Source organism: Rhinatrema bivittatum, chromosome 1 (genome assembly GCF_901001135.1).
Source record: "Rhinatrema bivittatum chromosome 1, aRhiBiv1.1, whole genome shotgun sequence".
NCBI lineage: Eukaryota > Metazoa > Chordata > Amphibia > Gymnophiona > Rhinatrematidae > Rhinatrema > Rhinatrema bivittatum.
Window position 1 is genome coordinate 392,629,512 of NC_042615.1, and position 20,940 is coordinate 392,650,451.

The following is a 20,940-nucleotide window of genomic DNA, read 5'->3' on the forward strand; positions in this document are numbered from 1 at the left end:
AGTGCCACCTTGGCTGACATCATCTCTATAGTTAATTTTCTGGATGAACATTTGGAGGCCTTTAAACAGGAAGAAGTAATTGAGGTGCTGCATTGTCTGGACATTTTGCAGCAGCAGGTGGAAGAGAGATTAAGGCCTTTAACAGAACAGAACACATACATACTCACCACAGTCTGTGTTCCCCGCATGAAAGGGAAACTCGCCCTACAGTACGATTGTCTCTTATTGTTGAAGGACCTGCTGTTACCAAAAGTCCGTGAACAGGAGCGCCATAGGCGGAACCAGATTAGGCTTGAAGCAGAGGTGGAAACAGCAGGCATGTCAGAGTTGTGCTGCTTGCCCAAGCAGGAGCAGCCCTGTGTCAGTGACAGATAGTACCTCCTCCTCCACGTCAGAACGCCCAAGGTATGTTGCCCATAAAGATTCATCAGTTGTGCAACGGGCGAGAGAGATAGCAGCTGGCATGAGTGACTCTGAGCCCGCCCAAGCAAAGGAGACACCAGCACAGCTGTCAGTGACACGGTATCTCTCAGAGCCGATAGAGAAAATGCAGACAGATCCGCTGGCATATTGGGCACACAAGTCCACTGTCTGGCCACACCTAGCTAAAGTGGCTCAGCAATATCTGTCATGTCCACCAACCAGTGTGCCCAGTGAATGTGTCTTTTCAATGACAGGTGATATCATGAGCCCTCACCGCTCAAGGCTGGCACCAGAGTTGATGGAAATGCTAGTTTTTGAAAGTAAACCTGCCTTTGCTTGGGTTCCCAAATTTTCCTTGTGAATGGCAAGATGAATAAAAGCATTTGAAAGCCTTGCAGCAGCTCCAACTGCCTCCTATGCTCCAGATAATATAAGCACTGCAGCACATGTACTGACCTGAAACGCTGTGCCTGACCATCCACTGACCAGTACGTACATCCCTACAAGGACCTGATCTGAAATGCTGTGCCTGTCCATCCACTGTCCAGGCCTTATGTCCCTACAAGGGTTTCACCTCTGTCCTTAACTACTGTGCCTGTCCATCCAGGCCTTATGTCCCTAGGTCAGATTGACTCTGTCCTTGATTTCTGTGCCTGTCTGTCCAGGCCTTATGTCCCTACAAGGGCTTGACCTCTGTCCTCGACTGCTGTTCCTGTTCGTCCAGGCCTTATGTCCCTAGGTGGGATTCACTTCTGTCTTCGACTGCTGTGCCTGTCAATCCAGGCCTTATGTCCCTATGTGGGCTTGACCTCTGTCCTCGACTGCTGTGCCTGTTCGTCCAGGCCGTATGTCCCTACGAGGGCTTGACCTCTGTCCTCGACTGCTGTTCCTGTTCGTCCAGGCCTTATGTCCCTAGGTGGGATTCACTTCTGTCTTCGACTGCTGTGCCTGTCCATCCAGGCCTTATGTCCCTATGTGGGCTTGACCTCTGTCCTCGAATACTTTGCCTGTTCATCCAGGCCTTATATCCTTACAAGGGTTTGACCTCGATTGCTTTGCCTCTTCATCCAGACCTTATGTCCCTACAAGGGTTTGACCTCTGTCCTCGACTGCTGTGCCTGTTTGTCCAGGCCTTATGTCCCTAGGTGGGATTCACCTTTGTTCTCGACTGCTGTGTCTGTCCATCCAGGCCTTATGTCCCTACGTGGGCTTGACCTCTGTCCTCGACTGCTGTGCCTGTCCATCCAGGCCTTATGTCCCTAGGTGGGATTGACTCTGTCCTGTATTGCTGTGCCTGTCCATCCAGGCCTTATGTCCCTAGGTGGGATTGACTCTGTCCTCTATTGCTGTGTCTGTTCATCCAGGCCTTATGTCCCTATAAGGGTTTGACCTCTGCCCTCGACTGCTGTGCCTGTTTGTCCAGGCCTTATGTCCCTAGGTGGGATTCATCTCTGTTCTTGACTTCTGTGTCTGTCCGTCTAGGCCTTATGTCCCTACGTGGGCTTGACCTCTGTCCTCGACTGCTGTGCCTGTTTGTCCATGCCTTATGTCTCTAGGTGGGATTCACCTCTGTCCTCAACTGCTGTGCCTGTTCGTCCAGGCTTTATGTCCCTAGGTGGGATTCACCTCTGTCCTTGACTGCTGTGCCTGTTCGTCCAGGCCTTATGTCCTTAGGTGGGATTCACTTCTGTCCTCAAATGCTGTGCCTGTCTGTCTAGGCCTTATGTCCCTACAAGGGTTTGACTTAGATTGTAAGCCCTCTGGGGATAGGGAAATACCTACAGTACCTGAGTGAAATTCACTATGAAGTGCTAGAAAAGTGTGAAAAGCGGTATATAAATAAATTAAAAAAAAAATTGCTGTTCCTGTCTGTCCAGGCCTTATGTCCGTATGTGGGCTTGACCTCTGTCCTTGATGCTGTGTCTGTTCGTCCAGGCCTTATGTCCCTAAGTGGGATTCACTTCTGTCTTCGACTGCTGTGCCTGTCTGTCCAGGCCTTATGTCCCTATGTGGGCTTGACCTCTGTCCTCGACTGCTGTGCCTGTCCATCCAGACCTTATGTCCCTACGTGGGATTGACCTCTGTTCTCGAATGCTGTGCCTGTCTGTCCAGTCCTTATGTCCCTAGGTGGGATTGACTCTGTCCTGTATTGCTGTGCCTGTCCGTCCAGGCCTTATGTCCCTATGTGGGCTTGACCTCTGTCCTCGACTGCTGTGCCTGTCCGTCCAGACCTTATGTCCCTACGTGGGATTGACCTCTGTTCTTGAATGCTGAGCCTGTCTGTCCAGTCCTTATATCCCTAGGTGGGATTGACTCTGTCCTGTATTGCTGTGCCTGTCCGTCCAGGCCTTATGTCCCTATGTGGGCTTGACCTCTGTCCTCGACTGCTGTGCCTGTCCGTCCAGACCTTATGTCCCTACGTGGGATTGACCTCTGTTCTTGAATGCTGTGCCTGTCCGTCCAGGCCTTATGTCCCTATGTGGGCTTGACCTCTGTCCTCAACTGCTGTGCCTGTCCGTCCAGGGCTTATGTCCCTAGGTGGGATTCACCTCTGTCCTCGACTGCTGTGTCTGTCCGTCCAGGGCTTATGTCCCTAGGTGGGATTCATCTCTGTCCTAGTCTGCTGTGCCTGTCCGTCCAGGCCTTATGTCCAGTCCTAATGGCTGAACCCTCATTGCAAAGGGAAACGTCAGTCTCTGGCAATTCAAACTAGTAATCATTCATGGCATGGATCCTTAAATAAAACGAACAGTTTTCTTTAGTTTCAGGGCAGAGAAGAGAACTTCCTCTGTCTTGCTTATGAAGTCATGATCTGTTTGCAAATGCTTAAATACTAACAATTTTTACCATTATACACTCTAAGGGCCAATCCATTCCAGGGAGCCTTTCCTGCTCAAAGGAACGTGAACTCTCCCCGTTGTTGCAGCCTATCTCTTTCCACCTGTTGACCCATGTTCAGAACAAGAAAAGATCTCCAAGGTACTTAGACTGTGGCAAACACAACACAGTGAGACCATTCTCACAGTGAGACCCTGCTCTAGGTCACCATGCTTTGAAGGCTCGTGCTGCACTCTAGAGGCCAGCCCATTCCGGGGAGCCCTTCCCGGCTCAAAGGAAAGGGAACTCTCCCTGAGTGTAGCCAGCCTGTATCTACCCTCTGCCTCTGTGCCTTGCTGCCAGATGACTCACTCAACTTCTTGTAATGTTCTGGCCACTATCATGGTTGCTCAGTGTGTTGGTGCCTGTATTTCTGCTTACTATGTTCCTCCTTCATTGTGCTGTAGGATGTCGATGCCACTTGTCTTGCCGCTTTGCCTGTCGTGCTGCCTTCAAGGGTTCATTCATCTGTTATCGGTGCTCTCTTTTGAAGCTGTGGTGTGTTTTTGACACTCTCACTACTGCTTTATGCCTATATTAAAGCACTCTTCTTGCCACTCCTGGTACCCCCCCTTTGCCCCTTTAAAGTACCTTAGCTATTTAATGCCACTTTGGTGCCCACTTTGCCACAGTCTAAAGTACCTTGGAGCTGTTTTGTTGTTCTGATGATTGCTCCCCAAAAGGTTTCATCAAAATTGATAATAAAACCCCCAATTCTGCAGCCAAAAATATGCTGCAAATACTTCCCCCATTGATTTTAATGGGAACTGGAAAATGAATGCACGTATCAACGTATCGGGGGTGCCACTGAACGAATGCAACGTATCTGGGCCACGACGAATACGTATCCTGAATCCAACGAATACTTTCTGGCTGCACATCCCTAATCCACAGTGTTTATCCCACGACCCTTTGAAATCCTTCACAGTTTTGGTCTTCACCACTTCCTCTGGAAGTTTAACAACCATTCCTGTGGCCAGAATATTCTGCTGAGTCTTTCTAAGATTGTATCCTGAATTCCTGGCAAATAAGATGCCTGGAGAATCACTTCTTTATTGAATTACCTAGTACCATATGTATAAGGCTTCCTGGCAAAGAGTCCAGGACCCAGTTCCCTCTTGTTTGCTCATGTAGAGCATGGCTATTTGATTGTCCATTTGAATCATTATATTTTTCCCCTTCAGGATATGATGGAATGCTTGAAGGGCACAATGCATCACTCTGAGTTCTAGCAGATTGATTTGAAACTGTGTTTCCTGGACTGACCAGAGACTCTGTGTCCTGAATTGTCTAGTGTGAGCACTCCAAACTAGAGTTGAGGTATCAGTGGTAGGGCTGTGGTAATTGGAGGAGGCATATGAAGTTGAGTTTCTGTCAGGGAATCATAAGCTGCATATAGCTGTCTTGGCAGTGCTGTTCTCAAGATCTCATGTGTTTATCTCTCTCTTGATTGAGTTGATAGTACTGGCAGTTTGTATTCATCTTCCTTGGACATTTTAGAAGAGGAGTCTGGTGACATCTGAGAAGGATTTGATCCCTCATTGGGAAATCTAGATGCAGGGCACTTTGGGCATGTCAGTGCTTCATACATCGATGAGTGCGTCAATGCTTTGTACATTGAGGAGTTCGCCAATGCCTCATGTGTCGAGCAAATCTGCATCAGTGTAGCATCTGTTTGTTTTTGAGCTTTTGGTGCATCCTACTTCGAATGCCTTGATGTCATCGGTGCATCTGCTAATCTCTCTCAGTGCAGAATTGATGATTTTAGTTTTTTAGACACTACAGGAGCCTATTGCATCAAACGCATCAAGGAGTTTCAGTGCCTTGGTTTTGCTGGTGCCATTTTCAGGTCCAGCAACGGTGGTCACTACAGATTTGATGCATACCGAGCTACCCAGTCAGGGTCATCCCTACCTGAGGATTCGGCTCTGGACCCATTGCTTTCTGATGTTGCAGAAGAACTGAGACTCCTTGAGGCAGACCTTCTCTTGCTTCTGGCCCTTAATGAGGTTATTTTTGCTGCCCTGGATCTCCAGGAGCAGGGCAGCAAAATTTGGCTGATCATGGTCCAGACCAAGGCATTGGTAGCACAAGTCATGTCCATCTGTTTTCAACATGAGTCAGCCTCAGCAACAGGCCTTGAAGCCACTATCTAATTTTTTTGGCATTCTGAGAGTTTATTCTTTTTTTTTAGTAGCACTGAAAAGTGATGTTTGGGGTTGCTAATAGGGATGTGAATTGGGCTTCGGATGATTGAAAATATCGCTGATATTTTCAAAATCGTCAGAAATCGGGGGCTCCCCCGACACGATAGGAAAACCCCACGATATTGATCGTGCGGGTTCTCTTATCGTTTTGGAGGAGGGCGGGAAAAATGGCACACAAAAATAACCCCTAAATCCACCCCGACCCTTTAAAACTAATCCCTTTGCTTCCCCCACCCTCCCGACCCCCCCAAAAACATTTTACAGGTACCTGGTGGTCCAGTGGGGATCCCGGGAGTGATCTCCCTCTCCCGGGCCGTTGGCTGCCACTAATCAAAATGGCGCCGATGGCCCTTTGCCCTTACCATGTGACAGGGTATCCGTGCCATTGGCCAGCCCCTGTCACATGGTAGCAGCACTGGATGGCCCGCGCCATTTATAGATCGCGCCGGCCATCCAGTGCTCCCTCCATGTAACAGGGGCCGGCTAATGGCACGGATACCCTTTCACATGGTAAGGGCAAAGGCCATCGGTGCCATTTTTATTAGTGGCAGCCGATGGCCCAAGAGCGGGAGATCGCTCCTGGGACCCCCACTGGACCACCAGGTAACTTTAAAATGTTTTTGAGGGGATCAGGAGGGTGGGGGAAGCAATGGGATTCGTTTTAAAGGGTTGGGGTGGGTTTTTTGTTTATCGGCTCGGGGGCAGCCGATAAACAAAACCGCGATCGGGCCCAATGAAAAAAAACCCACATGTGAATCGGAACCAGAATCCGAACCGATTCCGGTTCCGATTCACATCTCTAGTTGCTAAGATGGCAAGGAAAAGTCTTCTCTTTTTTTTCCACTAAAGAGAATATAATGGAGAAATCAAGAAATCTGATCATGAGAAGCTCCAGCAAAAACAGACTGAGGAGAATCTGAGGCAATGTCCACGTGGAAACTCCTGCACAAGCTCAGTAGAGCTCAGAGCTCTACTAGCTTGTACAGACAGTTAATATAAAGATAATATAACTATAACAATGTGCAAATAGTAACTCAGAATTAAACACTGGCAGATTGTGAGGAACTACAGAAAGACCTTGCAAAACTGGAGAACTGGGAATCTAAATGGCAGATGAAATCTAATATGGACAAGTGCAACAAGATGCAGAAAGAAAAAAATAATCCCAATTTTAGATTCTTGATGCATTAGGGGTAATCATTGTCAACAGTATATTGAAATCCTCAACTCAGCGTGTGGCAGCAGGCAAAAAAAGCAAAGAAAATGCTAGGAGTTATTTGAAAAGGAATGGAGAATAAAACAGAGACCATCATAATGCCTTTATATATATATATATCAATGATTCAGCCATACCTCGAGTATTGTGTGCAATTCTGGTCACTCCCATCTCAAAAAGGATGTGGTAGTGTAAGAGGAGGTACAGAGAAGGGCAACAAAAATGATTAAGAGGTTGGAACTGCTCCCTGATGAAGAAAGGCTAATCGGGTTAAGGCTGTTTAGCTTGAAGAAGGGGATCTGATTGAGGACTACAAAATCATGAGTGGAGTAGAACAGGTAAATAGGAAATGGTTATTTATCCTTTCAAGTAACACTAGGACTAGGAGACACTCCTTTTAACTTAGAGGTAGCAGATTTAAAACAAATTGGAAAAGGTATTTTTCCACTCAACATACAAGCCTAGGAATTTGTTGTCAGCAGATATAGTCAAGATAGCTAGCACAGCTGGGTTTGAAAAGCATTTGGAAAAATTAATTGAAGAAAAGTCCATAAATAGTTATTAACTAGGTGACTCAGAGATACGCACCACTTGTCATTGGGAGTCAGCGGTAAGAAATTGAATCTACGTTTAGGGGTTGGCCATTATTGGATGCTGGGCTCAATGGACCTTTGGTCTAAACCAGCATGGTACTTCTTTTGTTCTTATGTAAACACGGAAGCAGGTATTTTATAAAATATGCACATTTTCTGCTTCTGAAAATACTTGCATGCATATTTGGAATCACCAGTTCCCCGATACCTCCACCAAGACAAATGAGACTAGTTGGGTTTCCCTGGCTTGTGAGTCATGCAAATTTGAACTTTTCTCAGAAACCTGTGTATGCATGAACAAATACATATATTTCTCAGAATGTGAAGTGTGTCTGTCTGTGTTCATCCAGCAGTATGTGTCTAAAAATATAATATCCAGTGAGCATGTCATTGAAAGAGAAACAGAGACGTCATTCTCCACAAGTCACTATACTTCAACAACTCATCACTCTACAACTGTTACGCAGACGCCAAGCCACAGGTATGAGAATGAAAGAAACTTTCTTCCTGCATGTAACTTACATTTGGAAAACCAGATCTTCTTACTATATTGCTTAGAAAATAAGTATTTTGGGGGAGGGGGGGGAATTAATTTAGCAGTTGCTCATATTGGTGCAAACTTTGCAAATACTTTTTTATTTGCGGGCCTGATATTAATTTTCAAAGTGAAAGTGCACACATTCTTTCCCTTTCAAAAATATCTCTGAAAAAATACTTGCACACATTTACACCTGCTAATTTGTGCAGTTTGTGTTTCTGTGAAAAATTATACTCGTACATTTGAAAATTCAAAAGTATATTCATAAGTGCCCACTCCTCCCCAAACCCAGCACGGGGACCAGCTCTCCCTGCTGTGGGTCAAAGTATGTATGTAGAGGTCCTACATATGCACTTTTACTTGCACAGAGGCCAGGGAATTTTCTAAAAGCTCATTTCCATGCATTTTATCTGGGGAAATAGATTGGAAAATTTACATTTTGATGCTTTCATAGCTGCTTGTTACCTATTGAATTGTCAATGAAAACCTATACTGAAGCAATATCAACTGTATATAGGGAGGAGAAATAGCCTAGTAGTTAGAGCAGTGGACTGTGAACCAGGAGACCAGGGTTCAAGTCCTGCTGTCACTCCTTGTGACCTTGGGCAAGTCACTTTACCCTCCATTGCCTCAGGTACAAACTTAGGGCCTCATTTTCCAAGCAGTTTACCACGTGTGATAAATTCGCAAATCGCGCTAACAGCCGTTAACACGATATGCAAATTAGTAATTTGGTATTCAGAGGGCGGAGTTGGGGCAGAGCATATGTAAAGCGGGAACCAGTTTATTGTGTGCGGCTGCTATCGCAGCTAATAACTACTAGGGATGTGAATCGTTTTAGGACGATTAAAATTATCGTCCGATAATTTTAATATCGTCTTAAACCGTTATGGAACACAATACAATAGAGATTCTAACGATTTATCGTTATAAAATCGTTAGAATCGTGAGCCGGCACACTAAAACCCCCTAAAACCCACCCCCGACACTTTAAATTAAATCCCCCACCGTCCCGAACCCCCCCCAAATGACTTAAATAACCTGCGGGTCCAGCGGCGGTCCGGAACGGCAGCGGTCCGGAACGGGCTCCTGCTCCTGAATCTTGTTGTCTTCAGCCGGCGCCATTTTCCAAAATGGTGCCGAAAAATGGCGGCGGCCATAGACGAACACGATTGGACGGCAGGAGGTCCTTCCGGACCCCCGCTGGACTTTTGGCAAGTCTCGTGGGGGTCAGGAGGCCCCCCACAAGCTGGCCAAAAGTTCCTGGAGGTCCAGCGGGGGTCAGGGAGCAATTTCCCGCCGCGAATCGTTTTCCGTACGGAAAATGGCGCCGGCAGGAGATCGACTGCAGGAGGTTGTTCAGCGAGGCGCCGGAAACCCTCGCTTGAACGACCTCCTGCAGTCGATCTCCTGCCGGCGCCATTTTCCGTACAAAAACGATTCGCGGCGGGAAATCACTCCCTGACCCCCGCTGGACCTCCAGGAACTTTTGGCCAGCTTGTGGGGGGCCTCCTGACCCCCACGAGACTTGCCAAAAGTCCAGCGGGGGTCCGGAAGGACCCTCCTGCCGTCCAATCGTGTCGTCTATGGCCGCCGCCATTTTTCGGCGCCATTTTGGAAAATGGCGCCGGCTGAAGACAACAAGATTCAGGAGCAGGAGCCCGTTCCGGACCGCTGCCGTTCCGGACCGCCGCTGGACCCGCAGGTTATTTAAGTCATTTGGGGGGGGTTCGGGAGGGTGGGGGGATTTAATTTAAAGGGTCGGGGGGGGGGTTTTAGGGGGTTTAATGTGCCGGTTTTGCGATTTTTCGATTTTTCACGATTTTTCACGATATTTTACCCCCCCAAATGGCAACAATACGATTCCCTCCCCCTCCCAGCCGAAATCGATCGTTAAGACGATCGAGGACACGATTCACATCCCTAATAACTACAACCCTTTGATTTGCGTTACGGGCCAGTAAAGGGTTATTGCGGTCCACGATATGTCCGGACAGCCTGTTGCAGGCCCCGGGGGGAGGGAGGGAGGGAGAGAGAGAGAGAGCGAGCCTTCCTATAATGCCTATGCCCTAGACAAGTATTTGTATTCCTATGGGAGGGCCACCTAGTAACTCGAGGTGGGAATTAGGTATGAGCGTCGGGGGTTGGGGGCCACTTTCACATTCCACATGAGACGTACGGAAAGAACAGTGGTCTCTAGTGAAGATTTGCTGGCCGTCGGAGTGAGGAAACTCACTCCAAGAGGAGATTTGAGCAACGTTCTCTCCACCTAGCTTGATGGACACTCTACCTGGGCAGAGTGTCCATCAAGCTAGGTGTTGTTGCCCAGGTAGAGTGTCCATCAAGCTAGGTGGAGAGAACGTTGCCCAAATCTCCTCTTGGAGTGAGTTTCCTCACTCCGACGGCCAGCAAATCTTCACTAGAGACCACTGTTCTTTCCGTACGTCTCATGTGGAATGCGAAAGTGGCCCCCAACCCCCGACGCTCATACCTAATTGGAAAGGTAAGATAAGGGAGATATTAGCGACATGTAAATTCCTCCAAAGTTTTCATGCACACGTTAGCCCTTTTTCAAAAGAAAGGAGACTTTGGAATGAGGGGTCATTGGAAGAGGGTGAAAGAGGGTAATTTAAGGAAATATTAATCTTTACAAAAAGGGTGATAGATACATGGAAAAACCTCCTATGGAGGTGGTGGAGATGAGGACAATATATGAATTGAAGAAAGCATATGATAAGCACCAAGAATCTCTGAGGGAATGGTAGAGATTATAAAGCTGAATAGATGGTGTGGATTGGCAGATTAGAAAGGCCATAATGGTCTTTTTCTGCTGTCATGATTCTATATTTCTATCACTTTATTTCCTTCTTCCTTTCAGTTGTTAAAATATGGGGAATGCATTTTCAAAAGAATTAATCAGCTAACCAGCTGACTGACTAAATTTGTCCTGCTACATTCACAAAACGAACAAATTTTGCTTGGCAAAAACAGGGCAAACTCAGACGCGTTTCTAGGGCAGGTTTTAGATTTAGCTTGTTGCCTGTGTTTGCAGTGCTAACCAGTTAAATTTAGCTGGAAAATTCTAGTTTCACAAATAGCAAGCCAAAATCCAACCTGATAAATTTTGTGTGACTAGTGTTATGTAAATTTCAGCTTCAAACCTAGACCTAGATTTATCATTTTGCTATAAAATTTGCAATTATAGTGCCTGCACACAATTTCAGGCTGAAAGAGAGAGAGAGAGAAAGAGACTCTTTAAGGCCCTTATATTTTTTTTTCTCTCGTGGAATTCCATGCCCCCAGACCTACGCACTGAAACCTCTACACCCAAATTCAAAAAAAAATCTTAAAACCTGGCTTTTCCTACAAGCCTACCCGTTTATATCTACTCCCTCTGTGACTAATTGCTAAATAACTCGCTGCATAATGATGGATAACACCGAAGAGCTGCCGAAGTCTCTCCCGACTTTCCAATTTCTCCGAATTTTTGGATATTTGTTGTTTATATTTTGTACCTTATGTAAATTTCTCTCAATTAATTAGTATCACCTTAGTTTATGCAATCTTCCCCCCTTTCCTCCCCCCCCAAAGCTCTTTGTTTACAATGAACATGTACCCAAATCTTGTATATAGTCTCTCTGTTTATAAGTATTATTCCCCCTTTCCCAGTTAAGCTGCACCCTCGTTTATTCTTTAACTGTTTTCATGTTTTCCTTGTTCTTTGTAAAGGCCATGCCTAAATGATACTCATGCTATCATAGTTCCAAGTTATATGTAAACCGATATGATGTGCAAACGGTTGTCGATATATAAAATCTTTAATTAATTAATTAATTAGATAAATAGATAAATAAATAAATAAATATAAGTAAACTATTTATTCCACTATTTATACCATTTTAGTAACCACCCTCTGGATCAACAAGTAACTCAGGGTGAGGTTTTGGTGGTGTTTGAGGGGCAGTTTTACATGCACAGTCAGAGAGTACATTGTACAAATCTCATCTTTTTATACCTTTCATCACTCCAAATCACATAAAATCTTCACTGATGGTAACTGTGCTGTTTGTCCCTCTGACTGTGCATGTAAAACTACCCCGAAAACCTAGGCTACTACCAAAACCTCACCCTGAGTTCAGAATGCCCCCTCTTACAGTGGTATAAAAAGTTGATTAATATGTGTGCCTCCCCAAAGGCTCTTTCTCTCTATCCCCTCCACTTCTCTCCCCTCTCCATGCCTAAAACGGGATTTGCGATAAATCCTGCTGCAGCTGTAATGCACAGCTATTGCAGGCATAACGTAGGAAAAAAGGTGTAGTTATTTCCAGTGTTAAATCACATGATAGCATGCATTACGTTATCACACGGATTAGGCACCCCTCATTTTCATTTACTCTGCCCAAATTCCTCCCATTTAACTAAATTTTTCAAATTTGCATACACATCTTGCGATGCGTTATTTATTGCATGCGTTATGGCGTTATTGTGGGCCCCCCGTAGATGCTTAGGTTTGGCTCAGAAATTGGCTCAAGAAAATTACAAAGTTATCCTACCTGCTGAGTGGGTTTTTGAACATTCACCCAGTCCTGCTACTACTACTACTACTTACTTCAATAGCGCCACTCAACATATGCAGCACTGTACAAAAATATATAAGAGACAGTCCATGCTCAGTAAAGCTTACAATCCTATCGAGACAAACATAAAGGCATAAGTGACTTTGGGAAATTCATTTATTAAGAAAATGGTTAAAAGTTAATGAAATTGTAAGGGGGATAATCAGGGGTTAAGATTTAAAAGCAGCCTCAAAAAGATGGGTTTTTAGAAAGGTTTTAAATAAGGCAAGAGAGGGAGCATACTGCACCAGCTCAGGATGTCTATTCTTAGCATAAGGTGCAGCCGGGTGGAAAGCACGGAGGGGAATTGGTGGTAGAAGAGAAGAGCGTAGATCAGAATGACTCCTTCCCTGATGAGAGGAGTGCACAAGGAGGAGTGTAGAAAAAGATGAGGAGAGGTAGTGAGGAGGTGCAGAGTGAAGGCTCTTGTAGGTGAGCAAGTGGAGCTTGAGTCTTATGCAGGAACGGATAGGGAGGCAATGTAGTGACTTGAGAAGAGAGGTTATATGGGTGTAGTGACAGGCGTCATGAAGCTGAATTTTGAGTGAATTATAGTGGTAAGAGATGGATCACTGGGAGGCCTGTGAAGAGCAGGTTGCAATAGTCTAAGTGGGAGGTGATGAGAGAGTGGATAAGGGCTCTGGTGATGTGTTCAGAAAGGAAGGGACAAATTTTGATGATGTTATAGAAAAAGTAACAGCACATTTTAGAAGGGTTTTGGATATGTGTAGAGAAGGAGAGAAAGGAAACAAAGATGACTCCAAGGTTGCGAGCTGAGGGGAGAAATAGAGAAAGGAAGAAGAGGGGAACTGGGCTTGGGGGGAAAGACAAGGAGCTTGATACATATATATATAGATAGATAGATAGATAGATAGATAGATAGATAGATAGATAGTTTTCTGGGTGGGATTGGAGAACACCACCTCAGGAGCTGTACAGGACCACTGGGCTGGACTGGGATTTATCTTTTGCCTAGCTAGCCCCTCCCCCACAGGTTAAGCCCTTGGAATCTGGGGGCTGGTAGGGCTTGGCTTCGGCAGCTGAACAACATGATGTAAATCTGGGAGGCTGATTGAGGCTAGACAGATTTGAAGAAGCTTGGAATAGCTGGATGAAGCTGGACAAGACTGGACAGGCTGGGCAAGGCAGGGCACGCACAACCTGGAACTGAAGTCAGGCACAGGCTGGACTTTGTGGTCAGAGACAGACTGGAAATACAGGTCTGGGTACTGGAACAGGCAAGAAGCTGAGGACTGGATACTGGAACAGGCTGGATAAGACTGGGCTGCCTGGGCAGACTGGACAGGATACTAAGTAGGAACTGGGACTGGATACAGACACATGCTGGGTAGGATACCTAGTGGGGACTGTGACTGGATGTAGACTGGTGCAAGAAAAGGCAATGGCAAGGCAGGCAATAGAAGCTAGGGTCTAGACTGGACAGGGCAGAAGGCCCGTATGCCACTAGGCATAAGATCTGAAGGGCAGTAGGCAAGGAGTGGCCTGGATAGGCCACAAGGTGAGAGGAGGCCCAGAGACCACAAGGCAAGGAAAGGCCTGAATAGGCCACAGAGCAAGGTATAAGGTAACAGAAGGCCTGGAGGCCACAAGGCATGGAGCAAGGTAGAACAGCCAGGCCAGACAGCCAAGGGTGACTCCATGAAGAGACATTAATGTACTGGTAAAGCTGGATTAAGTAATTCAGGAACTGCTGAGTCAGCTGGCCAGTGAGGAGATGGCTCAGATAGCTAGGAGCAGAGCTCTCTCTGGAGGCTTCTGCTGTCAGAAAGAAGTCATTGCAACTAGAAGCAGAGCACGGTGAGGCAGCATGGCAGGAGAAACCATGATAATATTATAATAGAGTTATTGCGCTTCAAGAGGTGTAAGTAACTCTATTGTTGACTCTTCACAAATGACATCTGCACCCTGTCATTTCACTGTGCCAAATTTGTTTGCTTTGTTTTAATAAAAGATAACTGACTCTTTTCAACTGCTATTTTCTAGCTGGAGCAATGGTCAGACTGAAAGCATTATCTCAGAAAGCCACTCAGTCCTAGTGACTTCATCTGTAGAGAACAGCAGACATACCAGCCCAGCTGGGCCCAGAGGACGCCTTAATGGAATGGGTGGTCCTCGAGAATGCAACAGTTTCCTCAGGCATGCAAGAGATACTCCTGATTCCTACAGAGATTCACCTCACAGTGAAAGGTAAGCTTATTTATCCAATATTGTGGAATATGAAAATATCTCTCAAAACAGAATATGAACAGCATCTCAATAAGAGAGAACTAAAATACCTTGTATATATATGGAGAGTATGTCTTTTGTAAATTAACCCATCTGATAAAATTGTATTTAGTACACAATTAAAATGCTGGTTTTGAAAAATAACAATCAACATTTCCTGTAATATGAATGAGGGCAATATTCAGCCCCACTTAGCTGGATAAGTTAGGATTTACTCGGCTACCTGGTGACAGCTGCATAATCGGCCTGCTGAGTGGTCATCCCTTAGCCAGATAATTAGTTATCCTCTTAAATAACTTGGATATTCAGTTAGTCAGGTTAGTCTGGTCAGGCCATAGGGCTATCCTAAAGTTAGATGGATTAACTTACTTGGTTAACTTTAGGTCAGCTGTGTATATTTAGCGGCGCAGCTGAATATGCAAGCTAACCTAAGTTTATCCATCTAAGTAGCCAAACTACATTATGGCCTAATATTGCCCTGAATGGGATTTATAATGTGATGGTAGTCATATATCAATATAGTTTTTAAAAATTGTCAAAAATATTTGACCACATGGTGGAAGAGGCTAGTTGTCAGCCTGTTTTCTTTCACTCCCAAAATACCCACTCATTGGTATGAGGCCATTTTGGAAATTTGTATTTCCCAGGTTCTTTTAGCACAAATGGAAAACTGCAAAGGTTCTAGGCTAAAATACTGTAAGAAAGATTGGTGGAAAAATCTATTGCCAAAATAATAATTTTAACCAAGCAGTCCCTACCCTACCCTAATTGGATTGGCCTATACCGTTCATCCTATCATTCAAACTAGGGGGGTAATTTTGTCACAACACAAATAAGTTAGCTGGCAAATATGCCTATAAGTTACACCAGTTTCAAAATGGTCTTATGCCCATAAGTCTAATTTGAAATTTATCCTATTAAATCGACCATACATACACACACACCTGCTATCTGCACTAATTTTTCATGAAACTATACACACATAAGTAATTTACCAAGGGTTACATGCATAAAAATTAACATATACGTGCTAAGTAGCCTGTATTCACATAATTGCTTTTTTATAAAAGTCGAAGTTTGTGCATACTTTATATTTCACACACATATGTGCATAAAAAAGGGGCAGTCTAGGGGTGTAAACTGGATGAACTGCTGGAGTAATTGGTAAATTGGTAATTTCAATAATGTGCATGTTTTAAAATGTACTGACATATGCACATAAATCAAGTTTTACACAAGTAAGTCCAAAATATGCACGTTCAATGCATTGAAATACTCTCGTTCAATGCAAGGCATGTATTTGCACATAAGTACACATACACGAGTATGCTCCTTGGTAAATATACATGTATTTTATAATACGTGCGTATATGATATGTGTGGGTTATAAGATACTATTGTAAATTTACATGTGGCCATATATGTGAGTAAATGCTGCTGTACATAGTTGTTTATTCATAAGAACATAAGAAATTGCCATGCTGGGTCAGACCAAGGGTCCATCAAGCCCAGCATCCTGTGTCCAACATTGGCCAATCCAAGTCACAAGTACCTGGCAAGTACTCAAACATTAAATTAGATCCCAAGTTACTATTCCTTATTGATTATTAGCAGTTTATGGACTTCTCCTCTAGGAATTTAGCCAAACCTTTTTTTAAACCCAGTTACACTAACTACCATAACCACATCCTAACATAAGAAATTGCCATGCTGGGTCAGACCAAGGGTCCATCAAGCCCAGCATCCTGTTTCCAACAGAGGCCAAAACCAGGCCACAAGAACCTGGCAATTACCCAAACACTAAGAAGAACCCATGCTACTGATGCAATTAATAGCAGTGGCTATTCCCTAAGTATAATTGATTAATAGCCATTAATGGACTTCTCCTCCAAGAACTTATCCAAACCTTTTTTGAACCCAGCTACACTAACTGCACTAACCACCTCCTCTGGCAACAAATTCCAGAGTTTTATTGTGCATTGAGTGAAAAAGAATTTTCTCCGATTAGTCTTAAATGTGTTACTTGCTAACTTCATGGAATGCCCCCTTGTCCTTCTATTATTCGAAAGTGTAAATAACCGAGTCACATCTACTCGGTTATTTACAATAACGGCTGAGGGGGGATATGATAGAGGTCTTTATGATCTCATGATCGTAAAGACCTCTATCATATCCCCCCTCAGCCGTCTCTTCTCCAAGCTGAACAGCCCTAACCTCTTCAGCCTTTCCTCATAGGAGAGCTGTTCCATCTCCTTTATCATTTTGGTTGCCCTTCTCTGTACCTTCTCCATCGCAACTATATCTTTTTTGAGATGCGGCGACCAGAATTGTACACAGTATTCAAGGTGCGGTCTCACCATGGAGTGATACAGAGGCATTATGACATTTTCCGTTTTATTAACCATTCCCTTCCTAATAATTCCTAACATTCTATTGCTTTTTTGACTGCTGCAGCACACTGACGATTTTAAAGTATTATCCACTATGATGCCTAGATCTTTTTCCTGGGTGGTAGCTCCTAATATGGAACCTAACATCGTGTAACTACAGCAAGGGTTATTTTTCCCTATATGCAACACCTTGCACTTGTCCACATTAAATTTCATCTGCCATTTGGATGCCCAATCTTCCAGTCTTGCAAGGTCCTCCTGTAATGTATCACAATCCGCTTGTGATTTAACTACTCTGAATAATTTTGTATCATCCACAAATTTGATAACCTCACTCATCGTATTCCTTTCCAGATCATTTATATATATATTGAAAAGCACCAGTCCAAGTACAGATCCCTGAGGCACTCCACTGTTTACCTTTTTCCACTGAGAAAATTGACCATTTAATCCTACTCTCTGTTTCCTGTCTTTTAACCAGTTTGTAATCCACGAAAGGACATCGCCTCCTATCCCATGACTTTTTAGTTTTCGTAGAAGCCTCTCGAGGGACTTTGTCAAACGCCTTCTGAAAATCCAAATACACTACATCTACCGGTTCACCTTTATCCTCATGTTTATTAACCCCTTCAAAAAAATGAAGATTTGTTAGGCAAGACTTCCCTTGGGTAAATCCATGTTGACTGGGTCCCATTAAATTATGTCTTTCTATATGCTCTACAATTTTGATCTTGAGAATAGTTTCCACTATTTTTCCCGGCATTGAAGTCAGGCTCACTGGTCTATAGTTACCCGGATCGCCCCTGGATCCTTTTTTAAATATTGGGGTTACATTGGCTACCCTACAGTCTTCAGGTACAATGGATAATTTTTATATTAGGTTACAATTTTTAACTAATAGATCAGAAATTTCATTTTTTAGTTCCTTCAGAACCCTAGGATGCATACCATCCGGTCCAGGTGATTTGCTACTCTTTAGTTTGTCAATCTGGCCTACTACATCTTCCAGGTTCACAGTGATTTCATTCAGTTCATCTGAGTCATCACCCCTGAAAACCATCTCTGGAACTGGTATCTCCCCAACATCCTCATTAGTAAACACGGAGGCAAAGAATTCATTTAGTCTTTCTGCAATGGCCTTATCTTCCCTAAGAGCCCCTTTAAACCCTCTGTCATCTAATGGTCCAACCGACTCCCTCACAGGTTTCTTGCTTTGGATATATTTAAAAAAGTTTTTATTATGAGTTTTTGCCTCTATTGCCAACTTCATTTCAAATTCACTCTTCGCCTGTCTTATCAATGTTTTACACTTACCTTGACAATGCTTATGTTTTATCCTATTTTCTTCAGATGGATCCTTCTTCCAGTTTTTGAAGGATGTTTTTTTGGCTAAAATAGCCTCTTTCACCTCACCTTTTAACCATGCCGGTAATCATTTTGCCTTCCTTTCACCTTTCTTAATGCGCGGAATACATATGGACTGCGCCTCTAGGATTGTATTTTTAAACAATGTCCAAGCCTGTTGAACACTTTTAACCTTTGCAGCTGCACCTTTCAGTTTTTTTCTAACTATTTTCCTCATTTTATCAAAGTTTCCCTTTTTAAAATTTAGTGTTAGAGCTGCAGATTTACTTATTGTCCCCCTTCCAGTTATTAGTTTAAATTTGATCATGTTATGATCACTGTTGCCAAGTGGCCCCACCACCATTACTTCTTTCACCAAATCTTGCATTCCACTAAGAATCCTCAGGTAATAAATTTCAAAGCTTAATTATGCATTGAGTGAAAAATAATTTTCTATGATTTGTTTTAAATGAGCTACTTTCTAACTTCATGGTGTGCTCCCAGTCCTTCTATTGTCTGAGAGAGTAAATACTTGGTTTATATTTATCTGTTCAAGTCCTTTCATGATTTTGTATCCTCAGCCGTCTCTTCTCCAAACTGAATATCGCTAACCTCTTAAGCCTTTCCTCATAGGGGAGCCGTTCCATGCCTTTATCATTTTGGTTGTCCTTCTCTGTACCTTCTTTAGTGCAACCATATCTTTTTTGAGATGCGGTACAGAGGCATTATGACATCCACTGTTTTGTTCGCCATTCCCTTTCTAATAATTCCTAACATTCTGTTTGCTTTTGTGACCACCACAACACACTGAGCTGATGATTTCAATGTATTATTCACTATGATGCCCAGATCTCTTTCCTGGTTGATAACTCCTAATATGGAACCTAACATTGTGTAACTATAGCAAAGGATATTTTTCACTGTATATATCACCTTGTACTTGTCCACATTAAATTTCATCTGCCATTTGGACGTCCAATCTTCCAGTCTCACAAGGTCCTCCTGCAGTTTATCACAATCTCCTTGAGATATAATTACTCTGCATAATTTTGTGTCATGCAAAAATTTAATCACCTCACTCATCATATCCTTTTCCAGATCATTTATAAATATAGTAAAAAAACACCAGTCCAAGTACAGATCCCTGAGGCACTTCACTGTTTACCTTTTTCAACTGTGAAAACAAATCATTTAATCCTGTCTTTTAACTAGTTTGCAAGCCACCAAAGGGCATCCCCTCCTATCCCATGACTTTTTAGTTTTCTTAGAAGTCTCTCTTGAGGCACTTTGTCGAACACCTTCTAAAAATCCAAATACACCATATCTATCGGTTCACCTTTGTTCACATGTTTATTCGCCCCTTCAAAAAAATGTAGGAGATTTGTGAGGCAAGACTGCCCTTGGGTAAATCCATGCTGGTTGTGTCCCATTAAACCATGCCTATCTAAATGTTCTATGATTTTCTTCTTTATAATAGTTTCCACAATTTTTCTCAGCACTGAAGTCAGGCTCACCGGTTTATAGTTTTCTGGATTAATCCTGGAGCCCTTTTTAAATATGGGGTTATATTGGCTACCTGCTAGTCTTCAGGTACAAAGGATGATTTTAATGATAGATTACAAATTAATTGTAATAGGTCTGAAATATCATTTTTTAGTTCTTTCACAGCCCTGGGGTGTATGCCATCTGGTCCAGGTGACTTATTACTCTTGTTTATCAATCTGGCCTACTGTTTCTTCCAGGTTCACTGTGATTTGGTTCAGTTCATCTGAATCATCACCCTTGAAAACCATCTCTGGAACAGGTATCTCCCCAAGATCTTCATTAGTAAATACCGAAGCAAAGAATTTGTATAGTCTTACTGGAATGGCCTTATCTTCCCTAAGTACCTCTTTAACCCCTCGACCATCTAATGGTCCAACTGACTCCCTAACAGGCTTTCTGCTTCAGATATATATATTTTTTAAATGCATGAGTTTTTGCCTCTACGGCCAACTTCTTTTCAAATTCTTTCTTAGCTTGTCTTATCAATGTCTTACATTTAACTTGCTAATGCTTATGCTTTATCTTATTTTCTTCTGATGGATCCTTCTTCCAATTTGTGAATGAAGATCTTTTGGCTAAAGTAGCCTCTTTCAGCTCATTTTTAACCATGCCAGCAATCATTTGGCCTTCATTCCACCTTTCTTAATACATGGAATACATCTGGACTGCACTTCTAACATGGTATTTTTTAACAATGTCCACACCTGTTGCACACTCTAACCTTTCTAGCTGCTTTAAGCTTTTTTTGTTAACTATTTTTCTCCTTTTCCATGTTTTTGAAAATTCCCTTTTGAAAATTTAGTGCTAGAGTTGTGGATTTACTTACTGTCCCCCTTCCAGTCATTAATTCAAATTTGATCATGTTATGATCACTATTGGTAAGCCGCGGTACCACCATTGTTACCTATCTCACCAAATCCTGTTCTTCACTGAGAATTAGATCT

General features: G+C 43.5%; 1 protein-coding gene across 7 annotated transcripts in view; it reads left to right on the top strand.

The window, feature by feature from the left end:
* NRG1 (neuregulin 1) overlaps window positions 1–20,940 on the top strand; it is a 550,039-nt gene that overhangs the window by 519,217 nt on the left and 9,882 nt on the right. For all 7 annotated transcript variants that reach the window (XM_029601717.1, XM_029601714.1, XM_029601723.1 and 4 more), the window contains 2 exons: window positions 7,667–7,797; window positions 14,475–14,678. In XM_029601717.1, the coding sequence (XP_029457577.1) occupies window positions 7,667–7,797; window positions 14,475–14,678 (335 nt within the window). The remainder of the gene's footprint in view (window positions 1–7,666; window positions 7,798–14,474; window positions 14,679–20,940) is intronic.